This window comes from Equus quagga, chromosome 3, assembly GCF_021613505.1.
Source record: "Equus quagga isolate Etosha38 chromosome 3, UCLA_HA_Equagga_1.0, whole genome shotgun sequence".
NCBI classification, from domain to species: Eukaryota; Metazoa; Chordata; class Mammalia; order Perissodactyla; family Equidae; genus Equus; species Equus quagga.
In genome coordinates this window covers 63,668,349-63,692,245 of record NC_060269.1, presented here as the reverse complement: position 1 = coordinate 63,692,245, position 23,897 = coordinate 63,668,349, and the positions used below count along the sequence as shown (strand labels likewise).

Below are 23,897 nucleotides of genomic sequence, written 5' to 3'. Positions count from 1 at the left end.
CCGGCCCAGTGGCGCAGTGGTTAAGTGCACACGTTCCACTTCAGCAACCCGGGGTTCACCAGTTTGGATCCCGGGTGTGGACATGGCATCACTTGGCACTGTGGTAGGCGTCTCACATATAAAGTAGAGGAAGATGGGCACGGATGTGAGCTCGGGGTGGTCTTCCTCAGCAGAAAGAGGAGATTGGCAGCAGATGTTAGCTCAGGGCTGATCTTCCTCAAAAAAAAAAAAGAAGGAATAGAAGTATTAGTCTGAATTGTTCACCTCACTCTCTGGGTATAGTCTGCCCATTTTTGGAGTATACCTGGGTGTGACCATGGCCGCATATGTAAGTTTCTCTGTGTATGCATGTTGTTACGTATAGCTTATATTAAGGCAAACTGCCAAGGCCACTTGAACAATGAGTTAAAGAGTCAAAAGCCTGTGTAGATTGCTACCACAAAAGCTACTCTCCAGTCATCGAATTTTCTTTAGCATTTTAGTCTCATAACTAGGCATAATATTTTAAAGGCCCTATGGGATACCATACTTTCTTAAAATCCCATCAGGGAACAAGTGACTAATAGCACTTTCCACACCGCACCCCCCACCCCGAAAACAGGCTTTAGAGGAGGAGGTAAGGACTACAAAATGAAACCATCGAGTACCTGACAGTTCTGGGGCTCACGGTGCTCCCAAGAGCTGCATGTGTGACGTAATGTGTAATTTTATCTTAGAGACTTTTCATAGAGGATCAAAGACTTAAAATACATGGAAGCATTTACTGAGGTGGATCTCTGTGAGAATCTCAAGGTTAATGAAGTTCACATATTTATGAAATTGTAAAATTGTTTTCCTTTTATAATAGCCCATGAACAAGGCACAAACTCTTAATCAGTGATATTTGAGAGTAGACAAGTAAAAAGAAACATAATTCATGATTATTCATTCTTTATCCCTAATTGTGGATATTAGTCTAAATAAATACATATAATTATAAAAATGAACTTTATTCTCTAATTTAAAAAAGCTTTTTTGTGTGGTTATTTATTAAAAATAAACAGGTTGAATTGGTAAGGAGAGATTATGTTGCAAATGGTGGCTGGGAAACATTCTTGTCGTATGAAGACCCAGATCAAGACATTTTGATTGGCCTCCTGCGATTACGAAAGTGCTCAGAGGAAACCTTCCGTTTTGAATTGGTTGGAGGTGTTTCCATAGTCCGAGAGCTGCATGTATATGGAAGTGTCGTCCCTGTGAGCAGTCGAGATCCTACTAAATTCCAGCATCAGGTATCCTGTATTCCATTTCCATTTGACTCTAATTAGGAAATTGCCCAAAGGAGGTCAAGAGAAAAGGAATAGGGCGAAGGAGGGGGCAGAGGAAGAAACAGAAAGAGGAAAGGGGAAAGGGAAGTATAGAAATGGAGGAACCAATATTTTAGTTATTCAGAGATGTTTTCTCTCCAAATTGCACCCTTTTTGGTATGAGGGGGGAGGAGGGAAAGACAAATTGAGACTCAGTCAAGTGGAATATAATATTAGATTGAACCATACGAAATTGCTGCTTTTGAAAGTCAGAAATGGCCCGATACCGGCAATTTCTGTGATTCAACCATTATAGTATCAAAGGAGATGATAATGTGAAAGCACTTATGAGATATTAAAGCACTTCATAAGTGCAAGCTATATGATATATAGTGGAACACTATTCCACTCCCCCAAACAACCTAAATAAATAAATAACTCACATTTTTAAATTTCAGGAAAATGGGTTAAAACCACTAATGGTAGCTATAGCGTAGCTCTGTACCCCAAAATTGGTGATTTAAGAATATTGCCTGGTTTCCAAAGCCTTTTAGAAATTGGAGGGGTGACTAATAAATACAAGATTAGATGCCCCAGACTTCCATCACCTGGAGATTGCCTAGAATTTCTTTAAAAAGAGACAAAAGTTGAGAGGCAATTACCTCCTTACTGTGACTAGATTACATCATCCACAAAATACCTTTTGATGGCTTTTGTTTCAAAGGTATTCCTTTTTACTAGTCTGCTACAGTGTATTTTTGGTATAATTGAAAAGTTTCTCTTTCCTTATTCCTATAAATGGCTTTTTGTCACTCTTATTTTAACAGATTTTAGCAACTACTAAATATTAACTGTCTTGTTTTACAGACCCCTCTTAATGACTTCTTTCCTTCTTAATTCCCTAATTCCCCCTCCCCTCCCCCCGCCCCTTGTCCATTGCTCCTTAAAGGGATTTGGCATGCTGCTGATGGAGGAAGCAGAAAGAATTGCTAGAGAAGAACATGGATCTGGGAAAATAGCTGTTATATCAGGTAATTGGGGGAGGGCAAAGTTCATGATTCATTCACATGTTTAATTTGGTACCACAATTAAAACTACCTCAGGCCTTTCTTGCCCTTGTTTATGATTATCATGTTCAAAATCGGGCAGAACTGGATAGTGAAAGACTTGTGCTCAAACACCAAGAAAATTCCTCTAAGCAGTTTGGTGGAATAGAGCTTTCAGAAGCCCTCCAACTCTGAGTGGCAAGACCAGTAATCTGTATCCTGTGTTCCTCGCTGTCTGTCTGTCATACTAATCATCACTGTCTGTCACACTAGTTATCATGGTCAACTTCTCTCTTTGCTTTGTGCCTAGTTACTCTGTCTGGGAAAATGAATTTTAATGATTTGGATCCAAGAAAAACATAAACCAATGTGGAGATTATCAATATTTGTGTTCAAAAAATTAAAATAGAACCTCAGTTGCCAGTGTGAGATGTTTAAAGGCAGAGTCCTTTGCTCCTTACACGTTGATCTCAATGGCTTTGCTCTTGGGGAACAGCTTTCTGCTGTTTGGAAGTACCATACCTTATCTAGGACATCAGGTAATTGGGGATGTGGGCATGAAAAGGAAATTCTAGTATGAGTGCAACAAGAAATAGCGTACACACCCTTTCACTCCTGCTCATTAGTGTTGTATCCTTACAAAAGCTGCTATTCCCAATAAGCTAACGTGGTGAAAGCCATGATCAAAATTTAGGTTATTTTTCCTCCAGCGTTTGTTTTCCCTCTAGACTACTGCATGCTTAAAGGCAGATTATTTTCTCCTAAGAAAATAGTCTTTTCTGAAAATGAAAGTTGAAATGAAATTTTTTTTTAAAAAAATCAGTAAGTTGTTGCCGGTCAATAAATCAGTACCCTTGCTCAGGTTTTAATGATTATAATTATGAAAGTGTAGTGACCCAGGCACACTTAATCATTTAGTCTGGCTTTGGGTTTTGGCATTATCCAGACAGATTCATAAAACATTTCTTAACATGGCTAGCTTTATATATTTTTTCTATCTTTAATCCCACTAAAGAAAAAGGAAGTAAATGAGGCTCACCTGATTGATACTGATTTTGTAACAAAAAAATGTTTACCTCTCAATTGTCTGAACCTGTGGTTGACCAGAAGCCAACCTTTCCTGATACTCGTTCTACAAAGTATCTCTGGAGGGTTGAGATCACCTGAAATTTCAGTGGCCTCTTTTGCCAGAGCACTGTCAGTGTTTTCAGTATGATACTTCTCAAGCTTTAATGTGCTTGTGAATCACCTGAAGGTCTTGTTAAAATGCAGATTCCGACTCATTAGGTCTGGGGTGGAGCCTGAGAGCCTACATTTCTAACCAGCTTTCAGTGATACCTAGGCTGATTGTCTTCACACCACACTTTCAGTAGCAAGGTTTTAGTATTCTTTTCCAAATCATTAAGGTAAGGATACTCTCTGGGACCCTGGCAAGGCCTGCACTCCCAAAGTCTGATATGCAGTCATGTGATTTTCTGGTGTCTGTGGGAAACTAATCAATTTTAAAACTGAAGAGCATCAGTATTCTATCATTTCCCATTATTTCTTTTGTCTTTGTGAGATCTATCTCTGTAGAAATGTTACATGCAGAGAAGGCCTCTGGCTTGCCTGAGGTCATACTCAGTTGCCCATAAGAGCCTCAGTTTCTGCCTTTTCTGGGCGGAGTGTCTTTCTGTGTGGAAATCAGCATTTGTCTTCTTTCTAGCTTTTTATCGTAATCTAAATAATAGCTCAATTTCCGATCATCTACCTGTAGGTTTTTTAAAATAACAAAAGACTTGCTAAAAATAACAGGGAAGAACCTTTCTTCCTATCAGCTGCTACAATAGGACTACCAGATTTCTGTACGGGATTGCTTTTGGCTGGTGGATTTCTATAGGAGCAGCCCTAGATTGCCTTCTTGGAACTAAAGTGACTTCTGTGAGAGGAAGGAAGCGAAGTGTTACTTCCTGCCACTCCAGTCTGTAAGCCCCACCATTGCTTCCTACTGGGGAAACCACATAAGGCCTTGACTTTCTGTTTGACTCAAGATCTGGTCACCCTTCAAATGAAAAAGTCTAGAACATTTAGTCTATGTATGCATTTTATTTCTCTAATTTAGTAGTATATTACTGTTCTATCTAGCTTTCTGAATCACACACCTGAGAGGTCCATTATTCAGAACTTCAGGAGGGCAGATTTAAAGTGTTTATTATTAGAGCATGTTTGTTATGTTTTTTCCTTCCGTGTTTGTTCATTTTGACTTTGGTCTTTGGTACTTAATGATTTGAATACAATGATGTGTGTGTTTGTGTGTTAATTGGTTTTTGTAAAAAGTGAAACAGTTATACTTTATGAATTGGTCCTTAGAATGAACATCTCTCTGGACAACACTGGTGACTGTGCTGCATGTATTCAGAGCACTTGATTAGATAGGGTCTATGTGAAGAGACACGGGAGGAGGGTTTGGATGCCTCCCGTGTTGACAGGAGCTCTCCTTGTGATCTTGGATAATGTTACTTCATGTCTGTACACCTTTATTTCCTTACTGAAAACAAGTGGGTTAGGTTATCAAAAGATAGTTCTAACAGTCTAGAATCCTGCCCCTTAGTGTCTTAGTTTCAGTCAGTTCTCAACATGACCAGTTGTGTTTTACTGATTATATTTTACGTAAATTCTTTTCTGAAATCATATTAGGAGACCCTTTAATTTCATCAGTAATTGATCTCAATCTCATTGAGTCGTTGAGTAGTTTCAGTATTTGATGATAAAGTTTCTCATAGGTAGCTGATGTTATCCATGATTTGTGGATACGTGTTAACTTCAGTCACAACGGGTGGTACTTTGTGACCTAAGTGTCCTACCTTTTTTTTTTTTGACCTTGTCATTGATTTGTAAATTCATTCTTATTCTGGTCTGTAGGCTTTTGTAAAACCCATCCACAGTGGTGGCCTAGATATTTTGTCCCGGCGTAACTAGTAGTTGAGTCCTAAGGGAGAGACAGATCATTTATCATTCTGGTTACTGTGACTGTAAGAGTAATGCATTTATGTAGAATTTTTTTTTTAATTACATTCTGATTCATTATGACTTCCCTTCATCTTGCCAGCGGATTTTCTCTGTTACTTGGATTTATAATCTTTGATTCTACCTCTAGACAATATTAACTACCCAGTAGATCTGATTTGAATCACTAGTCAGAAAGACTCCATGGAGTCTGTTTTTTCCTATTAAAAAACACGTTTTTCACTGTTAACTTCACTATATTTTGTATTACAGAAGGTATTACTGTATATTTTATAGCTGATTTATCTTTTCTAAAAGATTAACTTTAAAGCTATATGAGAAAATTGAAAACTTTTTTATCAGAGTTAAATGAAGCACTTTCTTAGAGAAACTTTTGTTTATTCACTCTTTTTTTAAGTATATCTAATTGTCTTAGTAAGTAAACTTTGTGTTTTAAAGTTAACCACCAACTCTGAATTAAACAACGCAAAATGAAATATTTAGCTTCATCAACATCAGCATCACTTAAGTGTGTTGAGTATCTCCCGTGTGCCAGGGACGGGGCTGAGAGTGCAGCTAGAGGAAGTACAAGATGCTGCCCCGCCTTTGAGGGATGTCGTCCTGGGCGGGACAGCCAGCTCAGTTTTCACCTCGCAGGTTGCCCTCAACTGCAGAGGAAGATAATTGTTTCTCCCTGCTTACACTATTTCTCAACTCAGGATTAATTGCTTCAGAGTAAGAAAATAATCTTTTCCACATATAAAAATGGGTAAATCAGTAGTATAAGAGCAACCAGTTTATAAAATAATGTGTAGGCAGGAAATAAAAGTTAATTGCTGCTAAATAGCTAAGCAATTAATTAGTCCCTATTAAGTCCAAGTACTTTAGTATCGCTCACCAACTTACACGTCTGTTTGAGGTTAGCAAATCGTATCTACTTAAAAGCCCTGATGTTCATCTACTTGGATGAGCAGCACTCTTGCCTTTAAAAATGTTAAGGTGAAGCAGTTTTTTCTCTTCCCTCTCATATGGTGTAAAGTGCAAGAGATTGTACTGTAGAACCTAACTGCAACATTTGAAATGCCGTCACTAATAATCACCATGGAAACCAGAGATCTCTGATGTCACATTGCCAGTACCATTTCCAAAAGGGCAAATATGACTGTCGGTAGCCACTATTTCAAAACCACTTAATACCCCCAACAGAATGATTTTTTTTCCTTTTGGCAATTTTGGCTAGGTATCAGATCCAATCATGTTGCTGCTTCTGTTTACCAGGCTAATTGCTATGCATCGAGATGAACAGCTACTCCCCAAGCTCCTCCCACTACCTTCGTCATAAGCAGTATTCTATTTGTGTTCTTTCAAGTAGAAAATTAATATGGCCATTTGCCAAGAATTGTACAAGGCTGATAAATCACACAGTGTTGGTGAGAAATGAGGAAAATGTCTGAATGGTTGAAGACAGAAATCACTGAAGTCAGACAGTGGTAGTCATTTTGTTTAAACCTACTAAAAAGGCAAAGAAGAGGGCAGGAGAGAAGTACTTAAATATAGGATGAGTAAACAAGTCACTATGGAGATGAGAGCATTCTAAATCATGATGCTCAGAATTATGTGACTCTAAAGCCACATCTACAATCCCTACTAGTGAAAAAAATCAACAGCCTGTACCTTGTATAGTCCAATATGGCTTCATAAGACTAAAATTAATGATCTTGTACCCCAGAACCACTGATTAGTAAAATGGTATATGGGCAGAAAATAGCAGTTATTTTGTTTCATTAAGCTACAAATGACAGGGATTTACTTACCTGACCCCAAAAACTTCACCTGTATTCCAGGCCGCAACACATCTCCCTCCATTTAAGGTGAAGATAGTTTTATTCTTTGCATTATAATCTAGTTGAAAAGAAGGGTACCTTTGTAACCAGATCTGCCTGGTAATGGACTCATAATCCTTACTAAAATGCCTAGAAAAGCTTTTCCTCATTTTGGCTTAGGTATTTGCTAATGGATACAGGAAGCCTGCCAAATGCAAACCAGTTTGTGCTGTGTGTACATGTGTTAATATAGGACTCCTCAGAAAAGAAAGGAAAAGATTGTTTGCTCTTTTATGCTTTCTATTTCATCCCTTTGCATAATTTATCTTTTAATAAATTATCCCCTAATTAAATGCACATTGTTAGGGTTCTATATATTCCTCTATTTCTTCCATTTTGTTATTCCAACAATGATCATACATATTTCTTTTTTTTGGTGCATGTTCTAATAGGATTATGTTTTTGTGGTGGTGAATATCTTTCTTTTTAAAGACAATAGATGCCACATAAAATATTACTTTACTACAAGAACTTTTTAAATTTCAGCATCATTATTAATCAGACTAACATTGATGACATAGAATACTATTTTGCTAGATAACAGATTGGCTAAATGTTTGCTAATTGATGTCTGTATTGCAACTGGACTGCGAAGGTGCTATTGCATAACTCCTCTCAGTATTTATCATTCCCTGACTTGATTTTTATTCATTTGTACATGAATCAGGTGCCAGTTCATACTGTATTGCATGCCAAGTGCATTAGACCCATCGCACACTTGGCATCACATGACTCTATTAATTATTGCATGTTTTTCAATTATTCCTAAATAGACCACTAGGGAGTTTCCACTGTTTAGATCTTGTGGGCAGCTGAATTTTTGGTGAAGTTTCCTAAGCAGAAGCTAGTGATACTGGTAGATAGTGGCTTGTTGGCACTTGAGGAACAGCATTTGGCAAGTGCTGTTGCTCTTCCCAGGTCCTTGCTGTGAAGTCTTGCACGTTAAAGTCTCAGAGCAGGCCAGACCCATAGCCTAGTGGTTAAGTTCGGCATGCACTGCACTTCCGCAGCTCAGGTTCAGTTCCTGGGTGTGGACCTACACCACTCATTGGTGGCCATGCTGTGGCAGCAACCCACATACAAAATAGAGGAAGATTGGCACAGATGTTAGCTGAGGACAAATCTCAAGCAAAAAGAAGAAGATTGGCAACAGATGTTAGCTCAAGTCAAATCTTACTCAGCAAAAGAAAAAAAAAAGTCGGAGGATAGCCTTGCTAATGTTGACACACTAATACTTGCAGACTTTTCATCCCCATTCTTGATCTGCTTAGTTTATAGTTATTGAGACTGATGGTTGTATGCTTAGGAATAGGAATAGTGTTATATCATATGGTTCCAGATAATATTCCTGAGAGGTCTGGAAGCTTTGATATAAATTACTGCCTTTATTGTAAAGTTAGACACTTCATAGGCTTTTTCCTGAGGAAACAAGCCTTCCCCAAAGTGGTCTAGCCTAAACTACTCACCATCTGCTCTCTTTTTTATAGTTGTTGCAGTGTTAGCTCCTGATTATCAATGTAACTTTCATATGGTTAGTACTATTGTTTTCTCTAAATATGTGACATTGCTATAATCCATTCAATTTGATAAAGCTTTTCTCTTTTAGATCTATAGAGGCAGAGATTTGGCAGATTCTTCCTCTTTACGTGAGCAGACTAAATAATGCTGGAAAATATTGATGCTGCCTTCCTTAGCAGCAACCAAGATACTGGTTTTATAGAACCTTTTAGTTAGGGCATTTCTAATTTCAACAGGACATACCCAGGGAATTTCTTATTCTTTGGTCAACCTGGCTTAAACTGTTGTCTCAGACCAAACAGCTCACATTTCCAAGAAATTAACTGGTAGATTTAGTGTTTTAGATTGTGGCCATGAGATAATGTTTCCTCATGCACCCCCATCCTCTATTCCCTAAGCATCTAGTTGTCCAGTTTGTCCACCATTTATGAATGAATCACTGATGTTCAGTATACCAGTCCAGAAGCCCAAGATCTATACTCTAGGCGGTCTGTTACCTCTTACTGCAAATCTTACTACTTAGTGGTTGTTTTGGTTATTTATTCCTGTGTAACACACCACCCCAAAATTTAGTGGCTTAAAAAAATAACCATTTTATTTGCCCAGTGATTCTGTGGATCAGAAATTCAGCAAAGCATAGAGAAGATGGCTCATCTCTGTTCCATGATGTCTAGGACCTTGGCTGGAGTGGCTCAGATGGCTGGCAGCTGGCTAGGGTAGCTTGTCTGGAGTCTCAGTTCTAGCTGGTAACAGATGCTCAGTTGAGACTGTCAGCATGAGCGCCCTGGTTCTTCTCCACGTGATTTACGCTTCTCATAGCATGAAGGCTAGGTTCCAAGAGGAAGGAAGTGAAGGCCTGGGCTTGGAAGTCCCAGATCATCATTGTCTATTGCTTTGTAATAAATGACCACAAAACTTAGTGGCTAAAAACAACTGGCAGTTATCTCATAGTTTCTGTAGGTCAGGAATCTATACGTAACTTAGCTGGGTGCACGTGGCTCAGTGTATCTGATAAAACTGCATTTAAGGTGTCAGCCAGGGCTGTAATCCTTTCAAGATGCAATTGGGGTTGAAGGATCCACTTCCAAGTTCACTGTGTGGTTTTTGGAAGGCTTCATTTCCTCACAGTCCGTTGGTCTTAGGGCTGCAGTTTCTCACTGTGTCACATGAGCCTCTTCGTAGGGCTGCTCATCACATGGCAGCTTGCTTCCCCCAGCAGAATGATCACAGAGACAGAGAGGCCCTTTGAGATGGAAGCCATAGTTTTTATACCCTAGTCTCAGCAGAGAGTCAACAAGTCCAGCCCACCCCTAAGCGGAAGGGATTACACAAGATCGTGAATACCAGTAGGCAGTGAACTTTGGGGGTCATCTTAGAGACTGCCTACCACAGTGCAACTTCTGCCCCATTCTCTTGGTTAAAGAAGTCATTGGGCCAGCCCAGATTTAAAGGGAGAGGAAATAAATTCTGCTTCTCAGAGAGAGGATTTGGTGGTGACCATCTTTGAATACTGAGTGATAGAATACATTTTCATTAACTTGGAATTAATAGGCTTCCATTTCCTTTCTACAGGCCTTCTCCCAGGATGGACTCTCTTTGGGCATACCTAGATTCAAGAGTTCTTGTCCCAATCCCAGTGTCAGATTTTCACATAGCCAGTCATGGCAGCACAATTAACTCACACTGTGCTAAGCAGAGTTTGGCAGGCCGCACAGAAGCACCTGGCTCTGACGTTTTGTCTGCCATCTCTCGTCCATGAGGACATTCCTTTATCCCCCCTTACAAGCCAATCTAAATGTCTGATGCTTTATATCTATGATATTGGCCATTTGTATCTTCCTTCTAGGTTATGGAATATAGAAAGACCATCTTTGGACTGAGGGTACATGGTTTCTCCCTGGAGATACCCTAATCTACTCTTCTCCACCTCAAACACCTGCTGATAGTTAATGCACCTTAAAGTCATTTCTTTTTCCCCTTTGGGGAGGTTGTAAATTGTATTATAACATACAATTTGCCATTATAACCATTTTTAAGTATACAATTCAAGGGCATTAGTTACATTCACAATGTTGTGCAACCATCACTATTATTTCCAAAAGATTTTTTCACCCCAAACAGAAACTCTGTACTCATTAAGCAGTAATTCCCAATTCCCCCATCTCCCCAGCCCCTGGTAACCTCTAATCTACTGTCTCTATGAAGTCAAATCATACAATATGTGTCCCTTTGTGTCTGACTTATTTCACTTAGCATAATGTCTTCAAGGTTCACCCATGCTATAACGTGTATCAGATTTTGTTTCCTTTTTAAGGCTGAATAATATTCTGTTGTGTGTGTATGTATACTCTTTTTACATTTGGGTTATTTCCATCCTTTGGCTACTGTGAATACTGTTGCTGTGACATTGGTTTATAAAAAATTATTCGAGCCCCTGCTTTCGATTTCTTTGTATATATACCCAGAAGTGGAGTTGCTGGATCAAATGGTAATTCTGCTTAACTTTTTGAGGAATCACCAAACTGTTTTCTGCAGTGGCTGCATCGTTGTACATTCCCCTCAACAGTGCACAAGGGTTCCAGTTTTTCCACGTCCCTGTCAACTCTTGTTATTTTCCCTTCTTTTTAATAGCCATCCTAGTGGGTGTGAAGTGATGTTTTCTTAGGGTTTTGACTTGCAATTCTTTGATGACTAATGATGTTGAACATGTTTTCATGTACTTATTTGTCATTTGTGTATCTTCTTTAGAAAAATGTCTGTTCAAGTCCTTTGCTCATTTTTTAATTGGGTTGTTTGTCTTTTTGTTGTTGAGTTGTAGGAATACTTTATATTTTCTGGATACTAGACCCTTATAAGATCTGTGATTTGCAAGTATGTTCTCCCATATATATTCATAAAAGGTAGTGGTCTGTAGTTTTCTTTGTAGTGTCTTTGTCTGGCTGTGGTATCAAGGTATTACTAACCTTACAGGATGAGTTAGGAAATGTCTCTCTTCTTCAGTTTTTTGGAAGTATTAGAGAAGGATTGGTGTAATTCTCTAAACATTTGGTAGAAATCACCAGTAAAGCCATTTGGGAGGTTTTTGATTACTGATTCAATCTCCTTACTTATTATAGGACTGTATAGACTTTCTGTTTCTTCTTGAGTTGGTTTTTGTAGTTTGTGTTTCTATGAATTTGTCCGTTTCAACTAGGTTATCCGGTGTGTTGGTGTACATACACATTATAATCCTTTTTGTCAAGCCAGTAGTAATGTCTCCTCTTTCATTTCTAATTTTAAAGATTTGAGTCTTGCTCTTTTTCCTTTGTTTTTTTTCTTGTTTTGTATGATTTCAGTCTTTTTACGTTTATTAAGACTTGTTTTATGGCCTGAACAATGATCTAACCTGGAGAGTGCTCCATGTCCACTTTGGAAAATGTGTATTCTGCTGTTTGGGGGTGATGTGATCTGTATATGTCTGGTAGGTCTAATTGGTTTAAAGTGTTGTTTAAGTCCTCTCTTTCTTTATTGATCTGTCTGATTTTTCTATCCATTATTGAATATGGGTGTTGAAGTCTCCAATTCTTATTGTGGAACTATCTGTTTCTCCCTTCAATTCTGTCTATTTTTGCTTCATGTATTTTGGGGCTCTCTTGTTAGCTTTATATATGTTTATAATTGCTAAACCTTGATGAATTAAACCTTTATCAATATATAATGTGCTTTGTCTCTTGTAAACTTTTTTGACTTAAAATGTGTTTTGTTTGATAATAATATATCCATCCCATCTCACTTTTAGTTACTAGTTATTTTCTTAGTGATTACCTTGGGGTTACAGTTAACAGATTTATAACAACCTAGTTTGAATAATACCAATTTACTTTTAATAGTATGCAAACACTGCTCCTATACATCTGTCTCTCTTTTACATTGTTATCGTAACAGATTACATCTTTAGACCTGTGTGTCTATTAACATAAATGTATATATTGTCTTATAAATTTGCCTTTTAAATTATATAGAAAAAAAGGAGTTACAAACCAAAAGTACAATAATGCTGGCTTTTATATTTACCTATGTAGTTACCTTTACAGTGTTCTTTCTTTATTCATTCATATGGCTTTGAGTTACTGTCTAATGTCCTTTCAGTTCAGCCTGAAGGATACTTGTGGGGAAGGTCTAGTGGTAACAGACTTCCTGGGCTGTGGTTTATCTGGAAATGTCTTAATTTCTCCTTCATGCTTGAGAGAGACTTTTGCCGGGTATAGATTCTTGATTGACACTTTTTTCTTTCAGCACTTTAAATGTGTCATCCCACTGCCTTCTGACCTCCATGGTTTCTGATATCAGGTGTTAATCTAACTTAGGATCCCTTGTATGACAAGTCACTTCTCTTGCTGCTTTCAAGATCCTCTCTGGCTTTGGCTTTTGACAATTTGACTATAATATGCCTCTGTGTGGATATCTTTCAGTTTATCCTGCTTGGAATTTGTTGAACTTCTCAGAAGTGTAGATTCATGTCTTTCATCAAATTTGGGAAGTCTTCAGCCATTATTTCTTTTTCTGCTTTTTATTGCTCTCATCTCCTCTGAGACTCCTATGATGTGTATGTCGGTATGCTTGATGGTTTCCCACATGTCCTTTAGGTTCTGTTCATTTTTCCTTGTTCTTTTTTCCTTCTGCTCCTTAGACTGGATAAATTCAATTTCATTATCTCTAAGTTCACTGTTTCTCTTTTCTGCCTGCTCAGATCTCCCATTGAACTACTTCCATTGAAGCCGTCCAAAATTTTTTTATTTTAGCTATTGTACTTTTCAGCTCTAATATTTCTATTTGTTTTCTTTTTATAATTTCTATCTTTTTATCGACATGCCTTCTCTGTTCATACAATGTTCTGATTTCCTTTAGTTCTTTTTCTTTTTTTTATTTGAAATTATATTTGACATATAACATTGTGTAAGTTTAAGGTGTACAAGATGTTGATTTGATACATTTATATATTGCAATATGATTGCCAATGTAGTAGTACCAATACCGCTAAGACGTCACATAATTATCATTTCTTTTTTTGTGGTGGGAATAATTAAGGTCTAGTCTCTTAGCAAGTTTGATGTTTACAATACAATATTGTTGTATATAATCACTATACAGTGCCTTAGATCTCCAGGATTTATTTATCTACAAGTTGCAAGTTTGTACCCTTAAACAACATCTTTCCTAATCCCTCAGCCCATAGAAACCACCATTTTACTCTGTTTTTATGAGTTCAGCTTTTTTAGATTTCAAGTATAAGTGATATCATACAGTATTTGTCTTTGTCTGACTTATATCACTTCGGATAAGGTCCTCAAGGTCTGTCTGTGTTGTTGCAAATGGCATGGTTTCCTAATTTCTCGTGGCAGAATAATATTCCATTCTATATATATACCGCATCTTCTTTATCCATTCATCCATTGACAAACCTTAGGTTGTTTCCATATCTTGGGTATTGTGAATAATGTTGCAGTACACATGGGAGTGAAAATATCTCTTCAATATCCTTGTTTTCATTTCCTTTGGATATATATCCAGAAGTGGAATTGCTGTATCATATGGTAGTTCTATTTTTAATTTTTTGAGGAACCTCCATACTGTTTTCCATAGTGGCTACACCCATTTACATTCCCACCAACAGTGCACAATGGTTCCGTTTTCTCCACATCTTTGTCAACACTTGTTATCTCTTGTCTTCTTGATGATGGCCATTCTAACAGGTGTGAGGTAATACCTCATTGTAGTTTTGATTTACATTTCCCTGATGATTAATGATGTTGAGCACCTTTTCATATACCTTTTGGCCATTTGGATGTCTTCTTTGTGAAAATGTCTCTGCCCGTTTTTTAATCAGATTGTTACTGAGTTCTATTGAGTTTTTTATAAATTTTAGATATTAATCCCTTGTCTAATATATGGTTTGCAAATATTTTCTCCCATTCTGTAGGTTGCCTTTCATTTTGTTGATTCTTTCTTTTGCTTTTAGCTTGATGTAGTCCCACTTGTTGATTTTTGCTTTTGTTGTTTGTGCTCCTTTAATTCTTTGTCCGTGGTCTCCTTTAGCTCCTTGAGCATATTTAACACAGTTGACTTTGCCTAATAATTCTAGTGTCTAGGCTTTCTCAGGCATAGTTTCTGTCAAATTCTTTTTTTCCTGTTTTTTGTATGCTTTGCAATTTTTTGCTCAGAACTGCACATTTGAGTAGATTCTCTCCTCAGGGATTGCTCTTGAGGGATGCAGTCATCCATTTGTATGGTGACTTTTTCCAAATTATTTTTGCCAAGTCAGTATTTTTTGTTGTGTGTGATCACTAAAAATTCTGTTCTATCATCTCTGCAATCAGCCTGTGACCTGACAAGGATTTCCCTAAATGTCTGGATCTTCGAAAAAGGAGAGAATGGTGTATGTCTCTTCAAATCTTACAATAGACACCCTGGGAAAGCTAGCACAGCAGTGGGGCGCCAAAACAAAGGCAAGCATCCACACTAGTCCCCACAGGAAGCTGCACACCAAACAGTGCACAGCCTAAGAGTTTTGGAGGACAAGGGCTTACTGCCCGCCCTGGCTCCAGCCAGCCACTCTAGGAATGGGGCATGGAGGCGGTTCACATCTGCTGCCCTCCTACCAAAGTTCAGCAGCTCTCCCTTCATCAAGCACTCTCCTGGTTGCTGTGAGCGTCTTTTCAGGTTTTAGTGTCCCAAAATAGTTGCTTCTGATTGCTTTTTCCAGCTTAATGGTTGTTTCAGTGGAGGGACTGGTCTCTGGAGTTTCCTACTCTACCATTTTCCTTCTTAAAGTCTGTTTTTAAAAGGCTATAAATAGAAGGGATCCCTCTTCCTAACAGCTTATAGTTGGCACATCTTTAGCCTCTGCAGAGACACACTAATGATTTGGGACATACGCAAAGTAGTGAGAATGATCTGTGACATAGCAGACATTCTGGGCGGGTGGGAACAGAGCCACTCCATTTTTTAATTGGATGGTTGTGAGCCCTCCTATAGCAGACTCCCTGTGAGAAAAAAACCTTTCTAAGATCTATAGGATAACCCACCAGCATCATCCTACTCTAAGTTACCACAGTAGCTTCTATTTAGATTCTCTATACCTGCTTTATAAGTTACCTACTTTTTTTCCTTGTTCATCCTTACTTTGTTGTTATCTTGGTATAGCCATTTCAGAATGGATAGAGGAGCCTTTAGGCTGCTGGGTAGCAGGTTTGGGTCTTATACCTCTCCTTAGATAGTCTCTGTGTCTTCCAAGGTGATGGAGAATAATGTGCTAGTGTGCTGTACAGTGACTTACAATAACCAACTACTTTGAAGAGCTAAGATTACACGTGGATAACCTTGTAAGATATTTATTTTAACAGAAGGGGAAAATAATTCTCTTTCAAAGATATAGGGCCATTGAGTTAATTGGTTCATTTTCAAACATTCGGAATAAAAACCTTTCCCTGACTCTCGTATCAGTATGCATTGTTGAAGAGTGAAATATTGCCATCCTACCAAGAGATCAATGAGATGTAATAAAGTCTCATTTCAGTAGCAATTGAATGAAACTAATGAATACATTTGCCTTGTATTAATACTGTTAGGCATATATATATCAAGCACTCAATAAATAGTTAATTAATTGAACCCAAAAGTAATTAAGACACAGTTTCTTTAATTTGTTTTTATTTCACTGATTTTTTTAAATGATCATGAATTATCATCTCAATTTTTTGCATCTAATTGGAAAAATCAGAAATTTAAATTTCAAAGGCTAGATTTAGCATATTTTTTCTCTCTTTTAAAGTTTGTCTTTAGGAATGTGATGTGGGCTCAATTTTAATTCAGTACAACACGTAACTAGGGATGAAGGACAGCTTCGTGTCCTAACAAAGCTAGTGTCAAAGAAGAGGAGTGCACCTCCAGATTTCTGATTTATTTTCCTCTTCAGACATGAAAATGTCTAAATTATTAGGCCAGAATTTTTCTTTAGTAATTTCATATTTTTTCTTTCCCAGTTGAAATCACTAGGTTTTTTGTCTGATTTACCATATACATGAAGAATTGGTTTATTTCCCCATGTAAACAAGCATTCATGTAGTTGAAATTACTTAATCGTGCCTTCTCTTCTTTTTCATTTTTATTGACAGTAAACTAACAAATAGGAAAGTTCATTAAATGTTAAACAATGAATTGTGAACCAGTGCCTCTGTAATCCCCTCTTAGATCAGGAACGGAGCCGACATCCAAGAAGTGCGCCCCCTGTTGGCCCTTCCCAGTCATCCTCTCCCTACGCCTTGCCTTCTTCCTTCTCCCCAGAAGCCTAACTTTTGTGGTATTTTCTTCCATGTTTTTCTATTTTTCACTACCTAATTATGAATCCCTTAACTATATGGTTTAGTTTTATTGTTTCTAATTTTAGATAAGTGGGATCATTTTAGTGGTTTTTTTGTTGTTGTTCTGGCTACTTTTGTGCAACATTGTGAGATTGAGACACATTGCCTCTGACTATGTTCATTCATTTTAACTGATATGTAGGATTCCATTACGCAAGTATCTCACAATTTATCTGTTGTACTCTTGCTGGATATTTGGTAGTTTCTAGTTTGGGCTTATGAATCTTCTTGTTTATGTATCTTGGGGCCCATTAACACACATTTTTGTGGAATCTATACGTAGGAGTGGCATTGCTAGACTATAGGAAGTACATACGTTCAACGGTAGGAGTCTGCAAAGTGGTCTTCTAAAGTGCTATCAATTTTCACTCCCACTAGGAATGTATAAAGAGTTTCAGTTGGTCAATATGATGAGTATGTAGTGATATTTCTCTGTAGTTTTAATTTACATTCCCTGATTACTAATGAAGTTGTGTTGTCCATTTAAATATCCTCTTTTCTGAAGTTTCTGTGTGTGTGATATATTTTTTCAAAAATCCACAAGATATTATTACTATTACTATTGTTATATACACTCAATATTCATTCAGATTTACTTTTCTTTGCTCTTCAATCCTTGCTGCATCTGTAAGGTAGTTTATTCATTTTCGTTGATATACAGGATTCCATGATGTGGTGATATCACAGTTTATCTGATTTACTGTTGCTGGATATTTGGGTATTTGCAAGTATTGTTTTCTTTGCACCTAAAGAATTTATTTTAGTAATAATCTGCAGGTAACAAAGTATTCATTTTGATTGTATGAAATGTCTTTATTTTGTTTCATTCTTGAAGGAAGTTTTCACTGAGTATAGAATTCTGGGGTTGCGTTTATATTTCTTTCAGCACTTTGAAGCTGTCTTTCCACTGTCTTCTGGCTTTTAATGATGCAGTTAAGAAATCAGATGTCTGTCTTTGAGGATATCCCTCTGGCTGTTTTTATGTTTTTTTTTTAATATCATCTTTGTTTTTAGGCTGTCTTTGTTTTCTCTAGTTTGACTATGATGTTTCTAGGTATAGATTTCCTCTGCTTGGGTTGCTTAGGCATCATTGGGCTTAACTGGTGAGTTGATTTTTTTTTTTTTTTTTTTTAGTTCTGAGTAATTTTCAGCCTCTAACTCATATGTTGACTGTATCCCATTCTCTCCCCCACTCTTCCTGGGACTCCAATTAAACATGTGTTAGACCTACTCATTGTATCCATTGTGTCTCATACCCTCTTCTCCTACCCCCATTTTTTTTTCTCCATTACTAATTCAGTCTAATCTACTGCTAAACTCATCCATTAATGAGCCCTTATTTTATTTTTTAACTCTCTGATTTCTGGTATCTTTTTCCACTCTTTTATATCATGTTTTATAGTTTCCTGATGCTTTTAAACATTCTTAAATTCACCTTCTATCTCCATGAACATAGTAAGCATAGCTCTTCTACAGTCTATATCAAATCTGGAGTCCCTGCAGTCTCTTGTTTCTTATCGTGGTGTCTTGTCTCAAAGGGTACTTCATCGCTTTTTATTATTTGCTGAGCATTTTGTGAGAGAATTTGCTTTTAGGAATACTCAAGACCTAGGTGATATTAGATTCCTGCAAGGAGGATCTCTCTTTGCTTTTGCCAGGCATCTAAAAGCACTAGTTGTCGAGGAATAAGGCTTGAGGTTTATCTAGGTCATCTAGGTGACCCCTTCCCCAGCAATCCCTCCCCTCACTTCAAAGTGAGAAGGTTGTTATGCTGGGGTCTGTGCTTTTGCCAGGCTCTGAACTCAGAACCCTTGTTCCTTCATCTCCTTGATACTTGGAAGCAATTCTGCCTCTCATTGCTCTTCCACCTCCCACAGTGTAGACAACAGCCCTTTGTTGAGGGGAGTGAGATGAGTATTATAGCTAGTCCTCGTCTTCTGGTGGCCACATGACTCCTACCCAGTCCCACTTGTCTCCTGCCAGCCTTTGTGGATGTCAGCTCCCCTTCCTGGATTGGCAAATGCTACTGAGGCAGAAGAGGCTCTACTCCCTTCTTGATGCTCACATTGTCTTATTCTCTGCCTGATATTTAATAACTGTTGGACCTTTGATATTTTTTTTAAAGTGGAAGCATTTTAAATTTTGTTCAAATTTTTAAATTGTCCTCAGCTGGAAAGTTAATCAGAATCATTTAGTCTGCCATAATCAAGCCTGAAGTCACCTTCTCTTCTATAAACTTAAATACTTCTGGCTTGTCTGCCATTCCTCTAGGATCTAATTCCCATCATTGTTCCATCTTTGTTGCTTTTTCTCCCAAACTCTATATTGTATTTCTCTTCGTTTTGAAAAGGGTGACCACAGTTTATCAAGCTGTTACTGAAAAGTATCCCCCTTCCCAATTGTTCTTACATTTGTAAGCCCTATCTGTTTACAAAGATCTGTTTTTTATTGCCTGCCTATGTTATTAGACCCTTCTATGTGACTTATTCTTCTGTTTCTTACCAAGCTGTTAGCGAAATGGAAATAAGGTCACCATATTTGTTTCATCTAGTTATTCATCAAATAGAGGACACTGAAAAACTGGAGGTGAGGTGATCAAGACAAGTCCTATGTCCTTTCTGTACTGTGCTATTACCAGAGCAGACAATGTTTAAAGCCAGAGTTGGGGAAGCAGGGTCGGGCGTTACCCATAACACAGGCGCCATAGCTCATTAGAAATAGTGAGCCATGGAGTCAGGCAAGCTGGGTCTGAATTACAATTCTGCTTCCCAGCTGTGTGACCTTGAGTTATGACCCTTTCTGAAAATCACATTCTCATAGGATAATAATTCCAATCTTGTTAGGTTTTAAATTAAGTTTGTGCATGTTGAACATCTAGCATGCAATGCTGGCATGTATTCAAGTGCTCAGAAAAATGTCTTCCTCCTCCGGCTTTATACTTTATAGTCACTCAACTATAAAGTTGTTCTTCCTTTGTTTTGAGATGAAGTTAGAATCACAAGCTGGGTCGAGTTTAGGTTCATTTCTTGCTCCTGACTTATTTTCTCTTTTAAAGGGAAATGTGTTTATTTTCCGTGTTCTAAGCCTTTACGTGGTATTGGATTTATCCCCTTAGAAAGACAAGGCTGTAGTAACGTTGAGAAGCAAAGAGTTGTTTTTCAGCCAATTCAGGCATCACGTTGACTAGTTTACTCCTTTTGCCTGCTTCCTCCCCTTGTTTTCTAAAATAGAATCAGAGTAGAATTTAAGTAAACAGCTAGGTTTGTTCCATTTTCATCTTTGATTAATCATCTTTAAGGTTTTGTGATTTTTCCCCCACTTTTAAATTAAAGAGCATTGATCAACCAATAATTAACCTGCTCTTATAGCCAGTGGCTGAAGCAGTTGGCATGTACGTTTTATGTGATTGCCTTTCTTTCCTCAATATTTAGAGTAATCAAAACTGTGTCTTAAGCTAAATGGTACGTATCTTTCAAAGGGAGGGAGAGGGGGTCAGAAAGCAGAGGACTTTTTGTCTACTCTGAGGGCTTGAGGCTTGAAAGCATTTGTTATGGAAAAAAAATCAGAGAAATGCTTGTAGCCCCTGGTCCCCGCAGGTGGGAGGTTCATTGGAGCACTAAGCCAGAGATCGTAGTTGGGACAGGGGAAGGGGCTTTCCCACCGATGCTCACCAGCTCTCTGCTCCTCATCCATTTGGAGCAGGCAGTGTCCTCTGCCTTTCATTTCACACTCTGCCCTCGGGCTGCATTCTATCTAAAGTGCCTGCAGCTAACACATCACCTATCATGTTAATAACTCAGTTTTTAATCTCTAAAACTTATGCACACACACAAAAGCTTATTTTCTCCTCCCAGAAGAGTATGTGTCCTAGGGCAGAGGTGGAGGCCAGTGAGGTCAATACAGAGGCTGGTCACTAAAGCCAAATCTCAGAATATCACTCCAGGTACATGTCAAGATATTCTTTTTTTCACCTTACCTCATTTGATGATCATCGCAGCTGATAAAGTGGTGAAGATAAACATATTTATCCTGCCTCCAAGTGTAGGAAAGAGGCCCTTGTGATAGAGGTAGCTTCTGTGGTTGTGGGTTAGGTAACTTGGAGGATACAACAAAGCAAGCATTTTGACTCCCACACTCCTCCACATCCTTAATGCTCTACTGACAACTGTCTGCTCTGTAGTAGGGGCACCCTGGGGACTGCTGCATATAAATCCCCAACCTGAGGATTTAGCAGCATCACATGCAGGTGATGGGTAGAGAACTCCGTTACTTGTGCAGCCCGCTGCGTCTCTCCTCAAGGGCAGGAGCAGCGTTCCACTGGGCCTGTGAGACAGCCTGCCCACGTCAGTCCAGGAGGTTAGCTGACGTCAGCTGTGAAATGTAATTGCTTTTTCTTGGCTGGCTAACAAAAGGAAAGTTACCGTGACGAGGACTGTCTAGGAGCCCTGCTAAACATGGAGGGGAGAGCAGAGCGCAGCCTTCACCCGGCCCAGCTGATGGCACGTTCCCGTAGAAGCTGGCTAAGAATACTAATAATTTTACCAGACTGTTCTGCAGATTATAGAAACAGGAGAAATCTGTCTTTCACAAAACAAGAGGCACAAAGAAATACAAATGGGGAATATTTTTGTTTAGTTGTTTAAGTAAGAAGAGATTGGAATCCAGGCTGGCTAGAGGTCATACTTCTTTCCCCAGAATACTTAAAGCTTCCCAGGGGGCCCGGAAGTAGACTTTCCATCTCAGTGCTCCTGCATGTTATTGAAACTAAGGATAGGAGCTGAAAACTAGGCCTTTCCTTCAAAAAGGCACATAGCAAAGCTTGAGTGCCTCTCTTCAAGTTGGTAGTGGTTTCTAGGGCCCACCTCCTGTATAACAACAAAAGTAGAGAGCCCAGGAGGCAGTGTGCTCTGCGGGAATCATTACTGAGGAGTTGTGGGTGGTACCCCCATAAAGCTGTTCTCTTCACCGGCAAGCTTAGGAGAACAGGGCACTCTAGATCATTGAACTCTGCACTTATTCAAGGGCTGTCCAGTCCTGTGTTCAATGTGAGGAGCAGCTGCTCTCTCACCTCTGCACCTATTTACGCTGGACAGACGTGGTTGCGGCATGTTTTGGGAAGTAAGGCACTCTGACTAACTGCACATCTTCAGTCTGGGAATTACTTGTAAGGAATATTACCATCATTGTTTGAAAGAGGAGAATTAAGTGAGCTGAGCAGAACCAAAAGGAAACACTGAATATATTTTGTGACTTCACACAAGTAAAAAGCTGGAAGCATTAGAAGTCTGGTAGATGAACTGATAATTGTTGAAGCTGGGTAGTGGGTATATGGAGGTTCGATATACTATCATGTCTATTTTATATATTTACAATTCTCCATAAGAAATTGTTTTGTCTGTGGAAAATGACATCTGTTTTATAAAATTGGAGTAGAAATATAAAAATCTAGGAATATTTCTGAAAAATGTAGGGGCAGTTTTTATTAGATGGAGGTGATGGTATAAATCAGAAAGCTGCCTCTAAATTTTTAGCTAACAAGGTAGGAAATTGTACCTAAATTAAGAAGCCCTGCCCTTCATCCCTTTACAGTGAGTCATTCCCACTACCTGGCACCTAACATACAGCCAGTTCTTTTTTTTCTTTGTATGTACACAACATAGCAATAACTGAATACAGTACAGTAAATCTGCAAGCATTTATTGCATATTGATTATATGCCAGATACTGTACTAAGCCCTAATGATAGAAGTCATTGACTTCAAAGAGCTAACATTCTAGGAGGGGAGATAGACATGCAGGTAAAATAAAGCACAGCATGATTACTAAAGCAATAGAACAGCTAGCATGGAGAGAGGGGGTTATGAATTCCAGCTTCTCTGTGGATAGGGGAAGTGTGTGCAGAGGGCTCCTGGGTAGTGGTGTCCAAGTTGTGGGTTCAGGGATGAATGGGAGTGCACTGTGGAGTGGCTTGCTGCTGAGGGACAGCACTGAAGGGGCAGCAGCAAAGCCAGCATGGTAGACTAGTGAAATTATACCTGTTGTGATAATCCTGGACTGTAAGTAGTAAAGTCAGTGGTGGCAGGAACTAAAGCTGAAGAGGTGAACCAGAGGCTGGACATGAGAGACTTTGTATATCAGGCTGAGGAATTTGAGCTTTATCTTGGGACGTGCCATGAGCAGTTTTAAATAGGAGAGTGGCATGGTCAGAATTACCACTCTGGATTTTGATTTTAAGTGTTGATTTGACCTCATGTGTTGATCTCTTCCTCTCCTCAAGCTTACATGTCAGTTCTAATATTTTCAGTTACAAGTAACAGAAAACTCAGCTCAAAATGGCTTAAACTTAACGTGGATGAATCTTGAGCTATTGTGCCAAGTGAAATAAGCAAATCACAAAAGGACAAGTACTGTGTGATTCCCACTTACTTTGAGGTACCTAGAGCAACCAAATTCATAGAGACAGAAGGTAGAATGGTGGTTGCCAGGGATGAGGGAAGGGAGAATAGGTAGCTATTGTTAAACGGATACAGAATTTTGCAAGATGAAGAGAATTCTGGAGATGGATGGTGGTGAGGGTTGCACAACCATGTGAATGTACTTCATACCACTGTCTCCATCTTCCCACTTTGCCATTCTCCATATATCACTGCTTCCTCCTCAGCCAACTCCCCTTGCAAGGCTACTGCTCTACTCAGTCCAAGAAAAGAGATCATTTTTCTCTGTCTCTTTTTAAGAGAAAGAAAGGCTTCCAAAATCACATGTTACTCAGTGTCTCCACTT

At 38.6% G+C, this 23,897-nt stretch overlaps 1 protein-coding gene across 2 annotated transcripts in view; it reads left to right on the top strand.

Annotated features, from left to right (window-relative positions):
* ELP3 (elongator acetyltransferase complex subunit 3) overlaps positions 1 to 23,897 on the top strand; it is a 102,150-nt gene that overhangs the window by 71,627 nt on the left and 6,626 nt on the right. For both annotated transcript variants that reach the window (XM_046657140.1, XM_046657141.1), the window contains 2 exons: positions 1,044 to 1,271; positions 2,236 to 2,317. In XM_046657140.1, the coding sequence (XP_046513096.1) occupies positions 1,044 to 1,271; positions 2,236 to 2,317 (310 nt within the window). The remainder of the gene's footprint in view (positions 1 to 1,043; positions 1,272 to 2,235; positions 2,318 to 23,897) is intronic.